This window comes from Lepisosteus oculatus, chromosome 12, assembly GCF_040954835.1.
Source record: "Lepisosteus oculatus isolate fLepOcu1 chromosome 12, fLepOcu1.hap2, whole genome shotgun sequence".
NCBI lineage: Eukaryota > Metazoa > Chordata > Actinopteri > Semionotiformes > Lepisosteidae > Lepisosteus > Lepisosteus oculatus.
Genome location: NC_090707.1, coordinates 9580510 through 9604648, shown reverse-complemented (window position 1 = coordinate 9604648; position 24139 = coordinate 9580510). Strand labels below are relative to the sequence as shown.

At 42.3% G+C, this 24139-nt stretch overlaps 1 protein-coding gene across 8 annotated transcripts in view; it reads right to left on the bottom strand.

Annotated features, from left to right (window-relative positions):
* agap1 (ArfGAP with GTPase domain, ankyrin repeat and PH domain 1) overlaps window positions 1-24139 on the bottom strand; it is a 237197-nt gene that overhangs the window by 68031 nt on the left and 145027 nt on the right. For all 8 annotated transcript variants that reach the window (XM_015358506.2, XM_015358507.2, XM_006636304.3 and 5 more), the window contains 3 exons: window positions 12770-12897; window positions 11670-11825; window positions 10256-10348 (listed from right to left, as the gene is read on the bottom strand). In XM_015358506.2, the coding sequence (XP_015213992.1) occupies window positions 10256-10348; window positions 11670-11825; window positions 12770-12897 (377 nt within the window). The remainder of the gene's footprint in view (window positions 1-10255; window positions 10349-11669; window positions 11826-12769; window positions 12898-24139) is intronic.

Here is a 24139-nt window from a genome sequence, read left to right as displayed (position 1 = left end):
ACACCAATACACACACACACGTATACTGATACACACACACACGTATACCGATACACACACACACGTATACCGATACACACACACACCAATACACACACACACGTATACCGATACACACACACGCACATATACATGCAGGTGCACACACACACACGTATAACAATACATACACAAACGTGTATACCGATACACACATTATGTGTTGTTGTTTTTATGGGAACTTCCTATTGACTAACATTCATTCAATTACTACATCTAAACAAACACCTGCTCAAAAAAGAAATTTTTACATTCAAGAAGGCCAGTTTAGTTTGCAAAAAACAAAACACTACACCAGTAATGTAATTTCGCTTTTTACAGAAGTTACCATGTTTGAGTCTACTCACATGTTGAGGCCAAAAACACAGAAGGCATGCCCGAACAGAGAAGCAAAAAAAAAACAATACAAATTGCCTTATGTCAGAGAGGGACAAACCCACATACAGAGGCACAGACACAGGGACACAAGAGATCACACACAGATCCAGACACACAGACCCCGCACCCTTGGGACCCTAGATAAGGTTGTCCTGATGAGCCAAGGACAAAGAAGGGCAGGCCCCAGGGAGAGAAGCGAAGGAGAGATAAAATAAAATACAACGGGGAAAAAAAGAATCTCTGCAACTGATTTATCTGATGAGTGTTCTGGGTAATTAATTATAAACTCAATTATCCAAACCTTACTTCAGCAGTCTCAATTCATTAGAAGATAAAACCTCACCAAGCTCGGGTTTTTGACAATGGACAGAAGAGGAAAAAAGAAGAAAAAAGGTTATTAAGGATTATTTTCTATTTTGCTTTCCTTGTCTTCTTTCTGCCAAGGCCTGTGGTGTAATATACAGTTTCTTTGGTGTATATATACACTGTATGTCTATCAGTTGCCAGCCTATAATAATACATACTCCAACCTGAAAGAATAGGGGGAACGATTATAACCCTTATACTCCAATCAAAAAAGTTTTCATATGAAGCACAGAAATAAATGCTGTTTGAAAAACAGAGGCACAGAGCGTACATGATAGTACTATGTACTGTGGAAAGACCCTTGGGTGAGATCATGTCATCTGCTGCAAGTGTTGGTCACTGAATCCAGTAACATCTCGCATGATCTTCGTCTCTTTGTTACAAAACAGGTCTGATCCACTACAGGAAGGTGCTCCTCAGTACAGATCATCTTAGGAGCTGGGCAGAGCCTCCATCTGAAGCTTTTCAGAACGACATTTATACATCTGGCCTTTCTGGATGGGAACCCACACTAAAGATAACCACTGCCACGTAACTGTTATAATAAGGTGACTTTAACCTCTTTCAGTGCTCATCATTCATTTATGAAACAGAAAATCTAATAGCTTCATAACAACAAAAATGAAAACAATGAGAATAAACACTGAAAGATCACAGCACCACAGGAAGCTGACAACTTTTCCCAGGGAAGGATATTTTTCCAGCGGCAGGCGGATCTTGTCCTTCTCGTTAAAGACTTGATAGCAGGTCTTTAATATTCACCGTCTTAATTAGGACTGCAGTTAATTTCATTAAATTCTTTCCCTGCTAAATGAAGCAGATTATGAGACATCTTTTATTGCAAGGCGTGAAATTACAGCCTGTCCGCTGCCAATGGCAGAGTGAAACTAATGAATTACAGGGTAAATAACACCCGAATTAACCATCCAATTTAACTCCCGACAAAGTCAGCTCAGCACTGAACTTACTGCACTCTCAGTCTGCACACAACTGGACAGAGGTCTGAATCAGCTGTAGACATATATACGGACACAAATGTATTATCACTACTACTACTTCTACTGCTGCAACTGTCACTGCTTCTATTAATCAATTTATTTGTACAGTCTCAGAACCAAATTAATCACTTGATAGCTATAAAATTCTGCAAATATATGAAAGCAGCTATTCCCCACTTTCGCTGAAAGCAGCAGTACTGAGGTATCTTCTACACACAAGAGCCAGTATTTCCCTAAACCTGTGAAAAATCTGAATGAAGAAGTAACGTATCATATGAAATTAGTTAAGATTATCTTAATTTTTCACAGCCTTTTTGAGCAGGTGAAACTTTGAGATTTCAGAAATGATATGGTGTATATGGTGTGAAAGTTTTCTAGATAAGGACTGTGAAGGGCCTGATATTTTAGGATGGGACTGGTCCTGTAATAAACTAATATGAAAAATGTTCAAAGAATTTGGTTCCAGGACAAACTAGAAGGAAATTTGCTGCTTATGTCAAGGAAGCAATTTTTCATAGTAAAAATGTGTAATGTGCAAATCCAGACAATGTCAGAAAATAAAACCGCAAAATACATCTTTTGATGACTTTAGAATTCTGCAATGGATTTTATTTTGAAATGAGGAGCATGATTCGCACCTTTAAAAAAAATATTTGAATGAGTTCCTCTGATGGTAGAGATTTCCTAATTTTGTTATCACCCCACAGACAGACACGCTGTAGATCAAATCTGAGCCTGACCCAGCAGCAGTGCAGGAATTCTGCAACTGCTGTAGGTTTGCACTGTACATACCAAAGGGCTGGACCCATCTGTAGTGTCTAGAGACACAGGCCTTCAGAAGCACATCTCATTTCAAATGCAGCTGTAGCCTTGTCAAAAATGCTGGATAAAATGCTGTAAGCCAGGAATCAATCAACTGAGACCAGATAAATACAACATTTCCCAACATCAAGGGTCGTCGGGGGCCCTGTGCACAAATATTTCAGGAAGAGCTGAGAGAGGAAACGCAGCTCCAGCAGGCATCCCTCACTCAGTGTATCTGTCACACGCTCACCGTGGCCTGTCTCTCCCCTGCATCTCCACCCTGGTCCCACCTCCTAGGCTAGGTACGATTTACTTCCTCTACACTTACTGTAATCACCAACTACACATTTTCTTCATCTTGACAGGGAAAAAACCCCCAAGGATTTTACATATAAGAGCTTTGCATGCAGCGTACAACATGCATTTGATGTTGCTAAGTGCACATCAGGTGTTATGATCTTAAGCCCTGCCACCCCCTACCAGGGGCGGTGCAGTGGCTCTGTGGCTAAGGATCTGCGCCTGTGGCTGGAAGGTTGCCGGTTCGTATCCCGTGGCTGGCAGAGGAATCCTTCTGCACTGGGCCCCTGAGCAAAGCCCTTAACCCCAGGGGCGCCGTATAAATGGCTGACCCTGCTCTCTGACCCCTGCGCTTCTCTCTCTGTCTGTGTGTCTCCTGGAGAGCAAGTTGAGGTATGCGAAAAAGACAAACTCCTAATACAAGAAATTGCATATGGCCAATAGAGTGATCTCTTATAATTACGGAGTAGAGATCATGCAGCCATATTTAAAAGCTCTGTTAATAAAGAGGCATCGTGCTGGTCACCAGTCTGAGTGTGGTATAAGCAGAGGATCACAGACAGAAAAATCAATAAACCCAATCTACAAAACACTCAAAGGAACACTCTACCACTTTTTAAGATGAGTGCAAAATTTCTGTTACATTCCTCATACTCGTAAAGTACTACATTTACATAAATTGCAATGTGGGATCCCAACAAAAGCACATTCCTCTCAGGAAGAGACTTGCATCGGATCTCGGTGGGATGTTTTTCATAACCCGCGACGAGCTGTTATCAGCTCTCTACATGACTCCGCTGCTGTCTTTAATCTGCCTCCACCGCAAAGGCACAGAGCACGCAGACATTCAGTTTCATCTTCTAGATTCAACAGCGATGCTGTAAATTAATTTGTTAATGTTCATGCAAAATGCCTTAGTCAGTTTGGTGACAAACGCACATGCGAGCCTCTTCAGTAATTAGCAGCTAATTAGGAACAAGGAACAGATGCTGGTGGAGTTTTAGCAGTAAACAGGTTCTGTAAACAAAGCTTATAAATCTCGACAAATTTATTATCCACCTAACAACTGTCAGGAATCCCAGTGACATCTGCACAGAGCCTGTCCATACAGTAATCATGTCTTACAGGAAACCACTGGGGGAGGGCTTTCAGTGTGGCACAAGGCACATGGGATTAACAATTGACGTTAAATGACACAAATTTACAAAATACAATTCCCCAAAAATTCCTGGAACAATAAAAAAAAAGTTTTTTCTAGCTTCTGTGTGGGTAATTATTAAAGTAAATGTGTTCATGTGAAGATACAAAGAATTAAAAAGGGAAAGAAAAAAGGAAAAGAAACAAAACGAATTTTAGGAGTCTGTTTTGCAGACTGAGAAGTACAGAATAGCTGGGACTATCCATACCACTGATCCATCAGTGCTTACAGACACTGGTAAAGGATAGCAGTAGCTTGTGACAGATCTCCTCCAGACTCTAAAGTAACTATAAAGTTAGAGCATTCTGGATCTAATTGCAGCAAAATGCAAATACACCCCACCCTCATTACAAGTGCCCTTGCCTGCCAAGCAGTTTGCATGTTTTAATGAGGTGCATGTTTTAATGAAGGCAATTTTGAAAGGATTTATTGCAGCTGAGAGCCAAGTAACACAGTAACCTTGCATAAGAGTGTTTGAACAATAAGCCTGATAATGAGCGCACCGCAGTCTGCTTATATACTACTAAGAGCACAGCGAGCAGGAGCCTTTCAAACAGGGCCACAATACCTGGATTACCAAGTTCACTTCACAGCAGGTCAAGAGTGTAACGGGCTACAGGGAAAGAGAGATGAGCGCTGAACACAGGGAATGACTTGTTTAGAGCAGGAACATTTATACGTCTGTAAATTCTCAGCACAATCACAAATAGCTTTCAACAAAATAAACTCATTATATAAGAGTGTGCAGGTATAATATCCTTAACATTCACTGTTTTGAGTCCTACTATACAAGAAAATTAATGTTGTTCTCGTTATAGTTCAAGCTATAATGATGTGCAGGCTAAGTTTTACATGAACACCTCATCGGGTACCGGAAATGTTTACAGGAACAATGGTGAAGACGCAATGTAAATTAAAGGTTTTTCTCTTAAATTAAAATATTACCCAACTTCTTGTTATACTGACAATACACTATAGCAGGCAATCCATCAGAGAGCTACACCACCTCGTATCCAACACACACACTAGCCAGGGATAACAATGAAGATCTTTAACAACAAAGTGCATCTATGGTTCCCGGTAAGGAAATTTTCTGTGGGCTGGAGTTGTCCACTCAGGTTTCACTTAAAAACAAGAATGCTTTTGGGGTTGTTGGTGTCTGGAGCAAGCTACCAAACTATGCTGTCGACAGTCGGTACCCTGGCTTCTTTCAAGAAACGGCAGAATGAGATTCTCAGATCAATTAGCAACCTAAACCCAAACCCTAAACCCAAAGTAGCCAAATCCTCTTGTTTGCAAACTGCATGTTCTGTGGTTCTTCACGAGGATAACCTCCTTATCCCACAGACTTAGAAAACGAAAACCAGGCTGGGGGTGATGCTTCAGGCATGTTGACTTTACAACCACAAGTTACAGCTTCCAATTGCACTGAAGGCTATGTTATGCATTCCTCAATTTAAAGGACCATTTTCTCATTAGTGGAATAATACTAACACAGCACTGCTGTGTTTCAAAGAGTCGTGCTATCAGTTTTTTAGTCAGGCCAAGCAAAGATGCAGACCAGCCAGTGCATCGCACCACTTGTTTTTGGCCACATTCATCAAAATTGCCGAGAGGGTGAACAAGCGAAGGAAAAGCATTTGTTTACAAAGTACGAAAACAGGATTTAAAAAAATAAAATGACACTCAAAGGGCTTCCGAGGGGATAGGCCCCAGTGCTGCAGAGCTAGAGAAAACATCGCATCCAGGAGAGGAAGCAGAGCTGGACTCTGACTGAGGAGCCAGATGCCACCGCCAACGTGTGAAAGAGAGAGAGGAAGATCGAGAGAGACGAGCACATTCAGAAGAGGAAACACCACAGGGAATTATCAAATCAATTAACATCCAATTCGGAAATTAATTTCTGCCTCGTGCCTCTAAGCAGAAACTGTTCTGTTTTATTTTAGCCGGCAATAAGCACGCTCATTATTATTCTGGCATGCTCTGGTTATAGTGTTGGTAAAACATAACCGCTCGTCTCCAGCGTCCAATTACAGGGAAATGGTACGTGCTGGGGCCGCTAGGACCAATCTGAGAACGTTTCAGATCAAGCTAGTTTTCTTTTTTTAGATTTATTTTTCAGCCGGGACGCACTGCTCATGCCCACTTTTGCGCAAACAAAGACCTTCAGCGAGGAGAGTTTGCAGCACCTTCCATCTCTGAGGGCACCAGCGCTCCACAGGGTCACAGAACGCTCTGTCCCCGGAGTGGTCAGAGTGTGCGTCCGGCTCTCCGAAACAACAAGTTCTGCAGAGGTCCCAGAAATTCTGGCCCAACTGGAAACAGGTCTTTGGCTTTATTGAGTACCTCAATTTTGTACCAAGTTTCAAAACCTTGCTGAAGGTAACAACCACACACAAAAACAGCTGTTCCTTAAATAGTGATAGCCCACTACATTTCTATTGTTAAACAGTGGCTCACTGCTCTACATTTAGCATCAGGCTTCTAAACCTAAACCAAGGTTTGGCTTCCTGGACAACTCCAACTCCCAGTCAGGCTATAAGATCTGAAAAAAGACCCTCTTAGCAAAGCTGTGATGGATTGACCAAACTGATTGATTTCTTCATAAAAATGACAAGAGTGTTGTATAAGACCCTGTGAGTCTCTTCTTGGGATGCAGTGCTTACATTTATAACCTGGGATGGCACAGCAGGAATAAATTTTATATCCATACAGCATTTTTTTATAATATGAAGGAGCTGCTCCATAATGCACAGCAACAATAGCAGTTTCCCTCCTTAGCTTTGCCTTTTCTAGGCAAGAACAGTGCATAACAGACTGGGTAAAAAAAAGCTCCACAAAAAACACGTAGAATGACTTAATTCATGGAAAAGAAAGAAGCTGAGCTCAAACGAACTGCACAGGACTATCTGGCTACTATAACTAAAGAAAAACACTACAGTGTTGCAGTTATTAGGTCACTGGCGTGTACTCCTCACATATAGATGGTGAATGGAATTATGCTTCAAGTAGTAAGTAGTGGTAAAATCCAAGCATTTGAAAAACGAAGGAAAAAAGGTCTATACCGGAGCTACAGAAGCTCATCCGAAAACCAACAACTGATTCTTACTATCAACAAAATGTGGAATCAGACAATATGATAGTCACAGTCACCAATATAAGAGTCAGCACCATGACAATCAGCAGGGCACAGTGATTAGAATCTAAAACTAATAATCTTAGGCAGGCTGGAAAGCATGGGTCTTTATTAGCTGTGGGACTGTTTAAAGTCCACATGGAAAACAGGACTTAAGCATTCATGCCTCAACAAACACCTGAAAGTAGCAAAAACTTATCACCCACTTTCCAGAGTTTAAACCTGCATTCACTTGATTTCTAAAGGATTCGACAAAAGGGAAGGCACAAACTTATGGGCATTTCCAACACGTGGCTTAAAAGAAACTGTTTGAATATAGGAAGAACAAAAAACCCCCAAATTAATCGCTGATGCACTTACAACCCCCCCACACACACACACGCACGCACACACCCCCTCACACAAACACACACTCACCAGCTCCACAGCTGTCCTGCCATAAATAGACCTCCCATCTGCCATCAGCGATTTGCATGTCACCTTCGCCAGGCTCATTTGTACTTCATTAACTGCCATTGACTTAACAAGATTTATGCAAATGGAACCGCGGGACCTCTCCAGCTCCCGCTGCAATCGAGTGATTATGTATGTACAGCTCCGCTCGCTCTGAAAAATTAATAAGAGACAAGCCCGCAACTCTCACAGCCAGAGACACTTTCTTCCTCTGCTTCTGACAATATCTTCTGGAGGACCCTTATTTATTTATTGTTTGCTTGTTTATTTTGACGGTGTTGGTTGTTTTTTTTCCTTGTGACGCGGCACTTCAAAACTCCTCATCCGCCGCGTCCGCCCTCCGAGAGCTGCCTTCAGTCTGAGTCGCTAACAATCGCGCTCGACAGAAGTTAAAGAGGAGGACCCCCCCCAGTAACCCCGTGCTCTTAATTGGTATGAAGACACTAACAGATCTGTGATAAAGGTATGAATCACAGAGGCCTTCGTGCACATCAATGTGATCAATATTTTTTAATCCAAAATTTCTTTTCAGATTACAATTTCAATTTTCTTCCTTTTATATGGCACACAATTTTCACTTTGTGGTCTATAAATAAAACACTATCAATAAAAGACACTGAATGGTGTGTACAAAATGCTTTTGGAACAGAACTGATAGCACACTTTTTGTGAGACCAGGAAATATTACATTTTGTCACTAGCTGAAAGGATGTAGAATTTATGCCTTTCCCTTGCCTATAAATCTTCTTTAGAGAAACGCCCCCCAAAATGGTGTTAAATACATATGCAGTGAGATTCTTGGCATCATGTTATCAGTCACCTAAAACTCAATTACCAGTGAAAAGGGAAGAGTGCTTTTTACTAATACCTACTTTATTTGATTGAAACTTCGCTCCAGTATCTTGCAGAAGTATCTTGCTCAAAGGGACGACAGTAGTCCCTCACCTAAGATCTGAACCCTAACCCCAATTAATCGCATGCAATACTTTTTTGAATAAGCCGCAGCACAGAGCATTAAAACAATTCTCTGTCAATTCAGTATAAATCACTGATGACCGACACAAGTGACTGTAAACAACAGTCCCGCCTTCCGTTAAGAAAACTGCAACTGCAGCTAAACTCCTAACAATTCTCATCAACCTATTAATTCTCCTGAGCTGCAGAACGTAAGAGGAAGTCTGACAAAGCTGTCTTTGTGGGACTCCTCTTTTGCACAACAGCCAGTCCAAACCAATATGCAGGAGCAGGAGAAGGCTTCCATTAAGGGACACACATACTAGAAATGAGTAAGCCAGCATCAAAGTCGCTAAACAGTTCTAAAAACGAGGAAAAAGGGTAAGGGGTGCAGGTATTTTATATTGCTTCTTGTTCTAGAACGGAAGGGATAGTTCAAACTAGCCTTCTCTGGCCTGGCTCCGAATCCTCTCCTCTCCCTTACTTTTCCACACGGAGGGTCACTTTCACTTCAAATTCAGCTCTGGCAGACCATGCGATACTGACAAAAACAGGAATTCTTCATGTGGGATGCAAAGCATCAGCCGAGCGAAGGGAATCAATATTACCACAAACAAGCATCTCTTGAGCAAAGTTTGGGAGTGAAGTGTCCTGGATTCAGATTTGAAACAATGTTTCACTCCAGCAGGACGCCTCTGGTGATGGGGAACAGCCTCGCAGGAAAAAGCCAGCATAAATATTTTAGGAATAAACACAGCGATACATCATTCGGATGAAAGCTTCCTAGTTTCAATAGGACATTATTTTTTTTTGCTATAGAACATTATAGCAGGAGCACCAGCAGGGAGCTAGTACCTCCAGCTCTGCAGATAAAGCCTTAAAAATAAAAAGTTCTCCAGTGAGCTCTCTGGTCTTCTCAGGGTGGCGCATCACAGCTGTGGCACACTAATAAAAACAGATCTCGTTTAAAGGGGACCCTAATCATAGCCGCAATTTGTTCATTAGCAAATTACAAACAAGGCCCTACTGATGACATGAGGCGCCATGATTAGCACCACTAATTGCCTCATTCTTACACTCCAGCTGAAACACCCAGACATCGTATCCCCACCCCCCCCCCCCCCCCAGTCACACTTCTCTCTCATTCCCTCTCCCCTCTCGCGCAATAAATTAAGGCCAACTCAAACACTCTCCCTCAGATCACAGGGGGGCTCAGCGCCACTCTCTGATTCTCCCCCCATTGGTTGTGATGTCCCAATCAAAGCCCTCACAGACAAGAAAGCCTGTGCCTTGAAAGGCTCTGTGAGAATGGCAGACAGGTCCATACGAGGACCGGCAGACTGCACTTCATTAGGAACATCTCCCTTTTCTCTCCATTTTGAGTGAAAGAGAGAGGGAGAAAGAGAGAGGGGGGGGGGAAATCCCTTCCCACTCCTTATCCTAATGATCTAATTTCAATACATCCGAGAACCTCGCTCTAATTGATGTCAAGTGTGTGCTTGCGCGGCTAATCAAGGAGAAGGCATCAAACAAGGCCCGTTTCCGAGTGACGTGGGATCACAGGCGACTTCTCGAACAATAAGCCGGTGCTGGCCCCAATTATCCCGCCACAGACGGCTCCTGGTAGCGTACCTGTTTAATTGGGATCGCGCGGCCACTTCCAATGCTGTCCGCCCGGCCTTCCAGCCCTTTCTTCTCCTTGTCTGGCTCGTTTCCTTTCCGAGACTGCAGGGAAGAGAGCCTTTCCGTTAGCTTTCAGAAGTCGTTGCTCGCGTTTTAAGAACACAAGCCCCAGTACGAGGGACAGGCACAAACCTCTGCCGATTAAGAACAATATTATGCATTAACTTTCCGATAAGGTTACCTTTTCATACTATAAAAGTGCCAATCGCTACAATGCAGCTGACCGTACACCTAGCCATATCTGCCTTCTCACATAAAATGGGTGTTACTATCAAAACTGTCAACCACAGATGTGCTGTTTTTTACTTTTCACTTAATGAGCCCCAGATTGGCTTTGTGACTTAAAAGATACTATGAGCTTCATAATTTTCACTATTTTCTGCCATGTTCTACTTGGCAAAGTAAGAGATTATTTTTAAGAAGATCGATTACTGATTGGGCCTGTGAATTAAAGCAAAAACTTTAAACATGTTTGACGTTTCTTTGAGTCCCTTATATGACCAAGAATCGGTATAGGTATGTATTGCTGTAATGAAGTGCATCACTGAATCTCAAACAACGTCCTTTCTGGTTTGGTTTAGTTGAAATACAGACAGAACATTGTCCTAGATGTCACCGCAAAGGTGAAAGTAACCTGCATTCTGACTGAAATCCATATACAGACCTTCTGATATTACAAAGTGTTATTTTAAAAAATGCTCTTGTGATAATAAAATAAAAAGAAGACATCAAAACTCGTACAGAGATGGCGAATTTTCTCAGTTTATGACCGCCATCCATTCAATTTATTGCTTTCCATTAAAATTATTAATACGTCTGCATATAGAACTTTTATTTGGAATTCGTTTACCGCTGTGGAACTTGAGCTTGGTTTTATTCAGACTGTAAAAACAAAAACATTTTGCAAATACATTTCCTGTCCTCTGCTGTCATTCGGCACAGTTCTCCCTCAAAATGCCCCGTTTGCTGAAAAAATGACACATTTCCATCGTGCACCCAAGTGATATACTCATTACTACGTTTGGTAACTCACACACAATATGAGCCAAGACGTAACTGACAGATCAAACCACATGCTTGTATTTAAGGGACAAAGCTTAGTTAAAAGGGGCAGTGAAAACAAACTTGTTCGAAAAATGTACTAGTCACAAGTGGTCAACCCTTGGAAACACAGAGGCCAAAGCAGTTTGTGAGCAGTAGTGCTTGCTCCCTTATCTACAGCAATTAATCTATTGGTCTCAGTTGCTTATCATTACTGCCCATTTCTTCCTGATTTACCGACTTCCAGCTCCAGGTTCCTGTCTGAAGCAGCAGGGCAGGGCTGCACTGCCCCTAGTGGGGGAGGCTGGGAATGACTACTCACAGTGAAGAGGTTGGAGCGGCGCTTCGACTGCTTGCGGACGGGCGTGGGCGTGTTGGCGGTCTGCGGGACGTCAATGCGCAGCTCCTTCTGACTGGTGCTGGGCGTGGAGGGGACAGAAGACGAGTAATCGCTCAGACTGCCGCCTCCGTTGCTTGTCTGTAGGGAAAGAGGCGGGAGGGGGGGAGGGGATCAGAGGTAAGAAAATTGAGAAGAAAGAACATTTTGTGACATTTATCAAAGACAGCACTCCTCGTCCAGCTGTCCCCTAAGGCACGCTGCCTTAGTCCGTTTCAGCTCTGGCTCAGTCAGGGAATAAGGGTTTGTTTGGAGCCTGGATAACACTGGCATGCTTCCTTACAAGATGCCCCTCGCTCAAGATGGGCAATGGCATGAACAGAACAAGTACAGCGCTGCGCATTAAATGGTTAAGTGACACGGTTAGGACACCCAGACCCAACAGCCATGCCAGCTGTAACAGGTCTGCTTGTACGGAAACCTCACTGTACAGTGCTGCCATCTTTATTTTTCCACAGTGCTCTGTGTGTTGAAAATATTATTCTACACTTAATTTGTATTAACAACTACAGGAAACTACATTTAAAATAAAGCAATAGGTACCCAAGTTGCAGAAGGCAATCAGCTGTCAGGGAAACCTTATTATACAAATGGAATGACTAATCCATAGGCATTGATCAGAGAGAATCCATGATTAAGATTAAGAAACTGCCTACTAATCCAGGGGTTTGCCTGGCTGGAAAAAAAAGAGCTACCAGGTTATTCAATGTCACTCTCAAACTCCCAAGCAAATTTGGGAGTCTATATTTCTGTAGCAGATGACAAACCCTGCCTAGGATAGGTCTGTGACATGAACCTGGACAGTGCATGCTGCTACCTAATGTCTTCTAACAATTACTGCCTTTAATACAGGGAGGAGGCCACTGTTAAGCTCCAGAATGGCACAGTACATTTCTCTGTTGACTGCGGTGAGGGTTCATTTAACCCCTGCACGCTGACAGACTCTCCATTGAACTGGATTTCCTGGTCTCTGCGAAGCGGAGCGGGTATCTCCCGTCCCTCTCCCCGGAGCGGCGTGCTCGTACCTGACTGATGTGCACAGCAGACACCTGGGCGGAGCACACAGAAGAGTGGCTCGGGGAGTTGGGCAGCGACTTGCAGGGTCCTATCGACAGCTGCTGCTTCTTGCGGGTCGCCACGATCTTCTGGGCCACTGCGAGAGAGAGAGAGAGACCGCAAGGGCAGGGCATTAGCCAGATGGAGCGCTCCATACTTTCCCACCCAGCACTTACGGAAAACCACCCTGAGGAGCCAGCGCACCGACACCGCCATACACCTGTCGTCTCATCCCAGGAACTCCGGAGGGATGTCTGCGCCACTTAAGCAAACAAACTCTGCACAGTTCTACACATATTTTTAAAATTCTGTAACATTCGAGGCTGCATTAACATATCTGTTAAACAAGGCTAGAGCTCAAACAAACTTTTTTTTAGAAACAGCGTAACATTTCCAAATGGCCTCATTTCACAGCCTCTAAAAAACAGACTAAAAGTTTAAATAAAGAAATGTCCTAATCATTTTCCTTCGTTTCACTTTTAATTGGTAATCAGGTTAGTGTATAGGATTATTATAGCGCAATCTTTGCTTCCTGAAGTCAGTGGCAGAGAATAAGGGCAGAGCATTCTTCCTTGTCCCTGCAGTGAAACTAGCCTTGGGAAACTGCAATACCCCTGCTTACAGATGTTACAGATCTTATTAGCAGGAACGACACATTACTGGTAATGCTGGAGTTCTAGAGTTCTATGCAAACTCTGACATACAATTTCTTTTACAGGGTCCACATTAAAAATGAAAATAAAACTAAAAGTTCTATATTAAGTACTGTGTGTAAAAGAATGAATATCCCTTTGCTTTTCATCCAGACCTAGCTGATGGCTTTGGAAGTTTTATTTGCTTCAATGCCCTGCAATGGTACTGCCTTATTCATAAACACGATCAAATTCTATTCGTCTCACATCATGGAGTTTTATCTGTGCACATGACTTACAACGTAAAAATAACTAACACATTGGGAATTAGGGAAACTGATATAGGAACTGATTTCACAACAATCACTGTAAAAAAAATCAAATTCTGCGGGGAATAATTTAATTCTGAGCAGAAATCCAGCAGGAGGACCCACAGATTCAAAATTTCATCACAGCAAAACAAAAATCTGTAAATGCTGGCCCGTGACAATGCTGCCCCCCTCCAAAAAAAAATGGGTCCAATTTAATAGCAAAGCCACTGTGCCAGTGGTCTGTTCAAGATCTACAGGCTGAGTGCACCTGATGTGATTTTTATAAATGCAGGCACATTGTCACAAAACATGTGCACCATAAAGGTTATCCTCCAGACACTGCTTCTGCTTTGCACTGAATGTTTAATGATTGAGCGCTTGCAGATAATGACAGCTTAGTGTGCAATGTTAGGTGTCCAGTTAGGCCAAGCCAGTCCATAATCCCTAATAATGCTGATGCAGGAGATCATATCGACATGTTATTTCTCTCATTCATCTCATCATGAGGAATCTGGAGTTCCAAGACACACTTTGAAGAAACTCCCCAAGCAAGGAAAAATAGATTTGTTACAACTACAGACCAACCAATTATTTAACAATTATTATAGTGCTTGGTCTGAGCGCTTCATTATTCTTCCCCTGATCGGGCTATTATCATATCGAAAGGGTAATGTCAATTAATCCCACACCATACAGCTTATTGATCCCCACTCTGTCTTCCCGTAATCGCTGAAAAATTGCAGAGGAATATCGCAACACTTTGTCATCTCCCATCTATTGACGCAATCGATCGATTTGGGGGGAGGGGAGGAGGGGATACAGGCAAGTTGCGTGTGGAAAGATTTTAAAATCGCTACACAGAGGCCGGGTGCAAGAGGAAGGTCATGCATTAAAGGCCAATGAAAATTAATCTTTATTTTTTAATTAGAAGACTTCGGAGGGGGTGGGGGCGGCAGTGCCTCTGGACGAGTTGCGAATAACAGTTCTCCACACCTGGGAGCTGCTTCCTTGCAGCCAGAGCGGGCGTGAGAGAGAACACAGAGCCAGAAGAGGGGCGTGGACCGAGTGAGAGACAGATCTGGAGCAGCCCCATTTGTCTATGATTGCAAATGCAGGAATGAATCATAAAGCGAGTGGGGCTCTCCCTCAGAAATCTGCATCACCTATCACCCCTAAACAAGAGCAATGGAACATACAATGCACACACGGTGAAGCTAGAGGGCTCATAACTAGATGCAAGCAATTCCACGTCGTTCACACAGAGTGCAGCCTCAGGTGAGGTCCTTCTATTACGCCGTCTTGGCTCGAGTTGGAGAGTGACAGCGTTAATGCTGGCCCATTCCCAGCACATCCATCTCTCCCCGTCACCCAGCACCCCAATAAACCCTACCCAATTTCAATTTGTTGGAAATGAATCTATTGTGTTAATTGGACCTATTAAACTCCTGAAGTTTAATGACAAGTCCGTAATAAACATTTACCTTCAGGTTAAAGCGAGAGTCCAAGGGCACTAGTTCTGTGGCTCGATCCGCAGTGGCTGAGGTTACTAGCACTCTCTGCAGGACTGTAAAAGTTTGCAAAGTTTTCTCTGCAAGGCTAAACTCGCATGGCTTAAACTATCCCCTGTGTCACCACCATATCTGCAGGCCAGACTTTGCCATTGTTATTTGGATTTCTCATTAATGCCCCATTATAGCACAAAGACGTGCCTAACAAAATATCTGAAAAAGTGCGTCAGACATTTAAATAATGATGATCGGTGGTGAACGGCTGAGTTCCCAGAGAGCGCAGGTCCTGCAGGATTCATAGGGATCACTAAATCATTTGCTGCAAAATACCCGGAGAAATGGAAATGCTAACCACTTAAGCACAAGAACTGATTCAATTAATTTATCAAGAGCTCGGGTAGAACAAGTCTCAGAAGGCCCTGTTTTATAGCAGGACAAGGGCAGCCTACACAAGCTGACGACGATCTGAATAACCTGAAGCACTTTTTAAATTAGAAAAACAGTTCTTTTCAAAACAAATAATTATCGAGCCGGTCAGAGACTACATTGTTTTCATTTCGGCCAGCTTGAACGTTTTTCCTCCTCGACTTTATTTTACTGCTGGAACAGTGCTGGACAGCTGGCCCTTGCTGGCAGGTATGACATGATCACTGTGGGGTTCAACTGTGTCTCGTGTCCAACCTGCCGCATCAGGATTACGCAAGCCTATCCAGTGCTGGGGTGGGGTGGGGGGAGAAGGTTAGTCAGCCCCCAGGACCCTCATCATCAATCCGTGTGCATTACCCCCCAAAAGCCTACTGGAAAAACAATTTGGCTGTCCGTAAGTCCGGAACAAGACTCGAACCCTTCCAGTCACAAGGAATAGACTAACAAAGGCAAAAGTTTCAATGCGTTCCAACTGGTAGCTAGCATTCTTCTTCATGTTTTACACATATATTTTATACCTCAATGGGATCAAAGAATTTCCTTCCTTTTTACAGCAAATCCCAAACCATCCAATGCTGGTAACTTAATGCAATTAAGCGGTCTTACAACCTCTTTGTCTACCAGTCTGTTTGATTTGTTCCGAACCCCAAAAACTCCTCAGCCACAAAGGCGATAGGCATGATTCTTTTGCTGTCTGAAGGAGACCACCAAGGAGAAGAGCTTTCAGAGGCAGTGCAGTGCTCCAGGCACATCATACATTAACCCACCCAGCTTCTCCAGTCATGAACAAATTCCTGTGTCACAGCCACAGGGCTAAATGAAAGGACCTGGAGATATATGTCCACATATACATATAAAGACATCCCGAGCTGTATTTTACTTTAAGTGTTAAGAACAGTTATGATAAGACTGTGTTAAATATTTAAACTGTACGGCTAATACAATTTAACTTTAACCATCAATCTCTGTTCTCTCTGAGAGTCAGCCATTTATTCTAATGGAAACGTCTCACATTTTATCAGATTTATGACAGTTCTATTACAAAAGGAGGGAGGGGAATGGAGCAATTGCAGAAAAGGATGCTAGTTTCCTTTGACATGGATACTCACACCTCACATACCACAAACATGCGAGAAGTGATTTTAGCAATTAAATTAATTTCTGCAGGTATTACAGGTATCAAACTTACTGCTGTACTGTATAATAAAGGGCTATGCTTTTCTCAGTCCTCTGTAACTGCGAACAGACTGGAATGCAATGACAAACCCCACTCATTGATGTGCTATAAAAATGGGAAATTACTAACTTGATTCCTGGTACTTGAATAGCAATTTCATCCCAGATGACTCCACATACACAAGCAGCTCCACCTGGGTGACACACAGCAGGTCTTTCTGCATCAGCAGAGCAGTATGCAGCAGTTGCTCACTACTAGGAAGGGAAGTGAGAAACTGCTCCACTTCTACTCTTACAAAACTGTTTTGACCATGGAGTCCACCACCTCAGTTTAGCCTCATCCAAAGAATGCCACGTCCTATAGCAGTGCTCCTAGTCACAGTACCGAGGTATTAGATTAGAAATACAGGCCACTCTTGAGGTTTCTCATTCCAGTAACAACCAAGCCCAGCCTTGCTCAGCTTCTGACATAATGAGAACAGGCTACAAGTTAGTAATGCTGCTGTCCTTACTTACTAATTAACCTTGTCATTGATAACAACCCCAGAAACTGTTTGAATTTCTAAAAAGTACATGCAAATTATTAGACATCTTCAACAAAGATTAAGGTTAATTATCCAACAAATTATAACATACATTACCAAATACTAAAGTCCCAGTTGTGTTATCTTACACACGACTGCTCACTGATGTAAAAGGAACAAAATAAAGTTGTGATTTCTGCATTAGGGTGCTACTGGGACTATCCTGCAATGATACAAGCTTTATATACAGTAAGATGTCACAGAACTGCTGTAGTAACAAATGTCCAGAGCAGGACACTGCATGGTGAGAATGCAGGTAAACAGCAGATGCTTCTGGCCTCCTCTCCACACATCCCTGCACATCATATGGAAAGAGAAGACCACAGGAAAAGAAAGGGAGAGAGGGGGGACACAGACAAGGCAGGAGATCAATAGGTGCCGTCGTACACCTTCACCAAGTTTGCGCAAGATTTAGTGGAAAATGAAATAAATTTTAAGAGAGTGATGTTTAAAGGCTTCTGGGAAAAACATCACCCACTCACCCTCAGAAAGAGCTGCTGAGCTCTGACTAACACCCTTAGAAGAACAAAAAAAAAAGCAGAATGCTCCACTCTAAACCGGAGATCTGGATGTCTTTTTAAAGCCTCACTTCCCTGAGTGGTCTTCTGAATGCCAGGAAGCAGCACCAAACTGCTCCCTCTCATGCTGCACTAAAGGCACATTTAAATATAAAGCTTTGGTCATAAAGTACAGCATCCCTATTAATAACTTATACTTCACTTCATTTAAAAAAGAAATCATTAGCGCTGTCTGTCTTCGTTAGCAACCCAGCTCTCACTGTCATGACAATAATTATTTTCCGAGGCGATGCAGCCTCCAATGCTGGTGCCACCTAGGGGTCACAGGGAGGTACTGCACAACAGTTAAAGATCTGAGAGCCAAGCGTGTGCCGTGGTGGGGAGAAGCACACAAATCTTTGCTGAGTCAAGATACAGGTTATATATTCAAAATAAATATTTAGCTGCTTAGCCTGGGCTTTCCTGAATGCTCTGTTTGGCTGAATGAAAGTGCATGCAGAGAAAGGGGTGAGGTGAACTGCAGATTTTTCATAGACAGAGCACCCCACACAATCTCAGACATAATAATAATAATAATAATAATAATAATAATAATAAAAAATAATTGCTTATACTTATATAGCGCTTTTCTGGACACTCCACTCAAAGCGCTTTACAGGTAATGGGGACTCCCCTCCACCACCACCAATGTGCAGCATCCACCTGGATGATGAGACGGCAGCCATAGTGTGCCAGAACGCTCACCACATGCCAGATATCAGAGGGGAGGAGAGCAGAGTAATGTAGCCAATTCATAGAGCCAATCCATTTTACAGTGCAATCGGGTCATGACAGTACAACAGGAATTTATATAGAGAGTGAGGAACTGGTTTTGAGTCAGGAGCTGCAGAGAGGTGCTTCTCTCAGTGCAGTTTTTCAATTAGATGACATAGGCTTTTCTGACATTTTGCTTGATAGTGACCTGCATGTTGTAAAAGACCTCGGCTTGATCTTCTTTTGCTCTTTCACAACCTGCAGCACTCATCAGCCTGAAAGAAGACGAGTACCAGAGGTAACGCCAGAAAAGCAGTTGGAAAACTTAATTATTAAACATCAACGGTGTTGACGGTAGAGACGAACTGTAGAAAAAAATGACCCGAGGAGGAAAAAAAAAACACCAAGATGGAAAGGAGGGAAGAGCGCCGTAGAGGAAAGGAGAAAGAAGAGCCGCTTCTCATAAGACAGCTAACCTTTCCGCTGGACAGTCACCAGAGCAGACAGGCAGGCCATGGCGCGAGGGAGCGCGCTCTGGCGAGTTTATTACACTCCTGTCAAGTTTGTTAGCTGCGAAACGCTATAAATATTAGCTAATGAGTCATAAAGAGAGTGTGTCAGATCAGCCGCTGTGCTGAGCGCCCGCGAGGGATTAGGAAAAAAGGTCAGAGTTGTACCTCACTTACGTCCCAGTAATTAAACAATTCCTGAGACCTGGTCCCCTCTCTGAGCGCCTCCCCCTCCCCCCTCCAGCTCATTTGGGGCAACATCTGAGGACAGAGATTGGGGGGGGTGCTGGAGAGCGGAGGGGGACGAGGGGGCGAGGACGCTGGCTGAGCCGCCCTGACAGGGGGATCTGTTCGCTCGGCGGCCATTAGACCAATTTCTGTGTCCTAACGAGGAGGCGTCAGACAAGCGGAGGGGAAAAGTAACATTTATTCCGAAAGACAAGTCGTTCAATTTGTTATGAAAACACTCCAGAACTAATTTATTTTAATAATCGCCCGAGACTCCAACCGCGATCGCACGTTGTTGAGATATTGGGCAAAGAGAAGGAAGAGGCGGAGGAAGTATGAACGAAGGTTATGACTCCCTTGTTCTCCAAGTTCATTAAACAAGGCGGCCTGGCTGCTCTGCGCTCGATCTTAAGTCCCCTGTGGTCGAGGAGAGCAAGAGGAGACCAATGGCTTCCACGTGCCTGATTGCTGGTTACATGTTTCACAAGTAAGGTACATGCTGCTCAGATTCGGTGCGGATTGTGGGTTCATAATCTTGTGTTGATCGGTCGAGCTGTTTCCCAAGGTCTTGCACACACAAATATCGTAGGCAAACCGTGAGCGAGGCCTGTGCCATGCTCAGTGTCTGTACCACAGATCCCTGCTTTAATGCTGAGGATGAGGAAGACAGATGGGTGGGTTGAAAACAGAAACATTGGAAAATTGTTTCAATATGTCTTTTAGCACATTTAAGTGCTAAAAGTTTTATGAGATTCCACCTGCACGGTGCAATATTATAAACTATAAAATCTATTGGTTAAAGTCAGATTGACCTCGCAAGATTATTATTGTTGTTAATGTTACACAAGCCTCTTTTTTCCTTACCATTTTGCTAGTTTCCAGTGTTAATCTTCAAGGGGGTAATAAATAGGACTGTTCTATATGACCAATGCACCTAAATCACTATTATTCAATACTTCTGATGTACAGACACATCAACTGTACAGCTGCTTGCCTCATTTCAGGTTTAAACAGTGCAGCATCTTGTATAAATATCTCAGAGGAAGACGAAACAGAAACCTATCATGTCATTTTAGATCTGTATGTTTGACTAAGCAAGTTTATTCAAACAGTAGAAAGGCTGCAACACTCACACAGCTGCTGTGCAATGATTTTCACACCTAATCACTGCTGAGGATCTGACAGTTTGTAGCCCCTTCAAATGCACTTTCTGATTTGAGATTCTCTTAAAAGGGTAAAAGATTATGTTGGTGTAATACTCAGGTGTTTATCCTGATGCAGATAAAACTTTGCTTTAAATGTTATAAGCTGCATTGCGTTCTGTGAATCACACGTTTATGATGGCGGAGACATTTTAACGATGAAATAATAACAATAACAAAAATAATGATCATGATGATGATAACGTTGACCTTTAAGAACTGCTGGCATGTCATCAGCAGAACCCTTGCACCTCTCTCAATTATACATGGAAGTCTGCATTACCGAGCATTAAGGATAGGCTGCTCTGACATTGCTGTTGCTGTTAGTGCAATGATAATTGGGATAATTAAATTAACCAGCGAATGGACGGGAGTTTTTGGGAGCAAATCACTAATGTGCGGTTTGCTTTCCTCTCTTCTCCAGTTTGACAGTGAGCAGCCCAGCTCTGTCATCGGACAACAAGACAGTCTCTGACTCAATAAATCCGCATGGTTAATGGATTTGCATTTTATGACTTATAATGCACATTACAGGCTGTTTACATCAAGACTTATCCAGTAATTTAATCCAGACTGCAAAATCTGCTCCTTGCAGTTGACCCTATTTAAATAAATTGCTTCTCCTTTTTTTTTTCTCTCTTTTGTCTTCGGAGAATGAATTATACAGATTTACTTAGATAACTACATCAATTATTTTTAATGGCAAATGCCCTGTTTATTAAATGATACCAATACTATCTGTTTTGTTCCAAACTTCAATGGCCATTCACTCACTTATATTATGCGAATGAATTATGGCAAACTGAGGGATGACAGCTCTGTAGCACAGCCACAATGATGTGGTTCTTGCAGTATGAGATATAACTTTACTTTTCATACAAATCAGCTCAAGCTCATACAAAGGCATGGGATATGTATGTATTTAAATACCTACAAGGTGTATACATAACAAAGACTCATACACAATTATGACTATGCGTAAACTTACATCTACATACTTATAGCTTTTAGTAACACACACCTCATGCTCACATCACTTAAGCCTATGTTACAAATAGGAACACTGAAATGGCAAAACCTCTTAGATGGTATTCTTCCATAATTAAAGTAATTAACTGCTGGCGTTTGCCATCAAAATATATCATCGCATCTTCAGACCAGGACGCTGAATCACACAGCTCTTTCAGTACGGGTTTAAGTAAACCAGTGCTCCGAGATAAAGCAAAATGTCACAGGAGAGACGGAGAGGCCAGCGGGGGGGAAACACAGCAACAGACTGCTGTTCTCAAACACGCTAACTATCCCCCTTTCCTAGACAGACACAAGAGGCAAGATCTGAGCACATACATGTCTTGGATGGAAAAGTATCTTAAGAAAAACAGTACCATCAGGAGACATCTAAGCAATAGTTCTTAGTAATGTGCTGCCTGCTCTCCTAACAGTCAAAATAAATACTTGCATATGTACATAGGCAAGGTTTAAAAACTCTTGTAGCTGCCATTTTAGACATGAGTGGCTTCCCCACACTGTTTCTTCTATTGGAAGCTAGAGCAAATCTATGAAGCACATGGTAGGAAGACAATCCCAGGGCTTTTGCACTGTTATTGTATTTCGCTATGAATCTGAACTCCTCCCTTGACTGAGAAACAGTAATTCATATTTCTGCAAGGGAAAACAATAATAACAGCTACAGAAACAAGGTCTTCTCTATTACTGTTATTTTTAAGACATCAGATCTTGATCTTAAATTAAGGTCATGTGAAAAACAACAACAGCACATTTAATGCTTTGATGGGAGCATCAGGCTAATTCAGGCAAGCTAAACACACAGTGCAAACACACACACACACACACACACTGCTTCGGGCAGAGCACCGCTGTCAAGACACTGCAGCGACACGAAACATTAAAATAATCATTTTCAACCTCATCAGTGAATTCCACTTTGCTGGATAATTAAAACACGTGATTAATTGTGGATAATGAAATGAAAAATGCAAGGAGACAGCGTCAGTAATAATAAGGAGCTTAGCCTTTTCTTGCTCCCGTTTGCTGCAGCTGATGGTCTTGCCAGAGAGAGACACACGCGGGCCACGCTAAATTACAGTAGACCTGACTTCAACCAAACAGTGTCATAATTAATTGGATAATAACCAGGCATTTAGTGTGGAAATATTCCTTCTCAACCACAAGCCTCAAAAAAACACTCCAGCATTCCCTCCAACACTACTGGCGCAGTCAGACAGTTCTGGATCACAGAAAACCACAGAATCCCGCAAACCACAAAAATACACCGGAATGACACAGGGATGAATCCGGGCCATCAAGCACTGCAGGATGTTTTTCCGAAGACATAAAAAAACAACAAACACGGTATTGTTTGCGGTGTTCGATGTATTGAGAGCCGCTTACTGGGCGCTGTGTCTTGAAATACCTGCCAGTCCTATCTGTACCCCTTCCTTATTTCAGATAAACTCAAAACACATTTATTCATCAGGAGGGCAATTTCAGATGCATTCAGTGCAACACATACCACATAACAAATAAAACAACATTACTAAAAAATCTACATAGAAAATGGCAAACACACCATAAAAATGATTGAAAGTAACCATACTATTTAGGAAGGTATTGATGCACATTTGTAGAGGGAGCTGTATCCAATAGACATCGTATTGATAAAACTTCCTTACATTCATTGTTTTCAAGCCTGATTACTCCTGGAGCAAAGCTAAATTTCCTTTTGCTTGTCTTGCGCTGTGGATGGCGAAAACATTTTTTTTTGTTGGCAAAAGTTCAAAAGATTTTGCCTGGTGCAGTCTCTTCACAGTTCTCCACCTGGTCACCAGTGTAAGCAGATTCCACTAGAGGTGAAAGTGGGTCTGTGATTGGGATCACAGTCCTACTATTTATGAGCACTTTTCAAGAAATTGAAATGAGAAGTGCTGAATAACCTACTTTTTATTCCAATGTAGTGCACTTGATATAAGTGGGTATTTTAAAAGAATAAAAAATGGGGCTTGTCTCTAATAACTGAACACAAAATCAGCTGCCCTTTGCTAAACGAGATTTCAATATCCTAAAATTATTTTTAAAGCCCACAAATACTTTTAAAACTAATAATGATTATAAAAAACTTAACAATAAACACAGATCCGCAAATAGACAAAAGTTTGAAATGTTATAGTTCTTTTATTTTGCATTTAATCACCATCGATTATGATAAAGCTTTTTTTGCTCACATACTAATTTAAACCTTGAACAATTCAAATTATGAACCATGAATTCAGAGTTGCCTAAATTAAGACAATCCTCATGTCAGATGTTAAGTGCAAAAAAGAAATAATCTAAGCAGTCACGCACAGATTCATTATCAGACTTCATTATCAGTTAAGCAGAAAGAACATGCATGCAAAAGCAAAACTAAATATGACCCTGAGAATGGAAACAATGACTTTTGATCTTAAACTAACCCTTAAAAGGTGGCCTTGG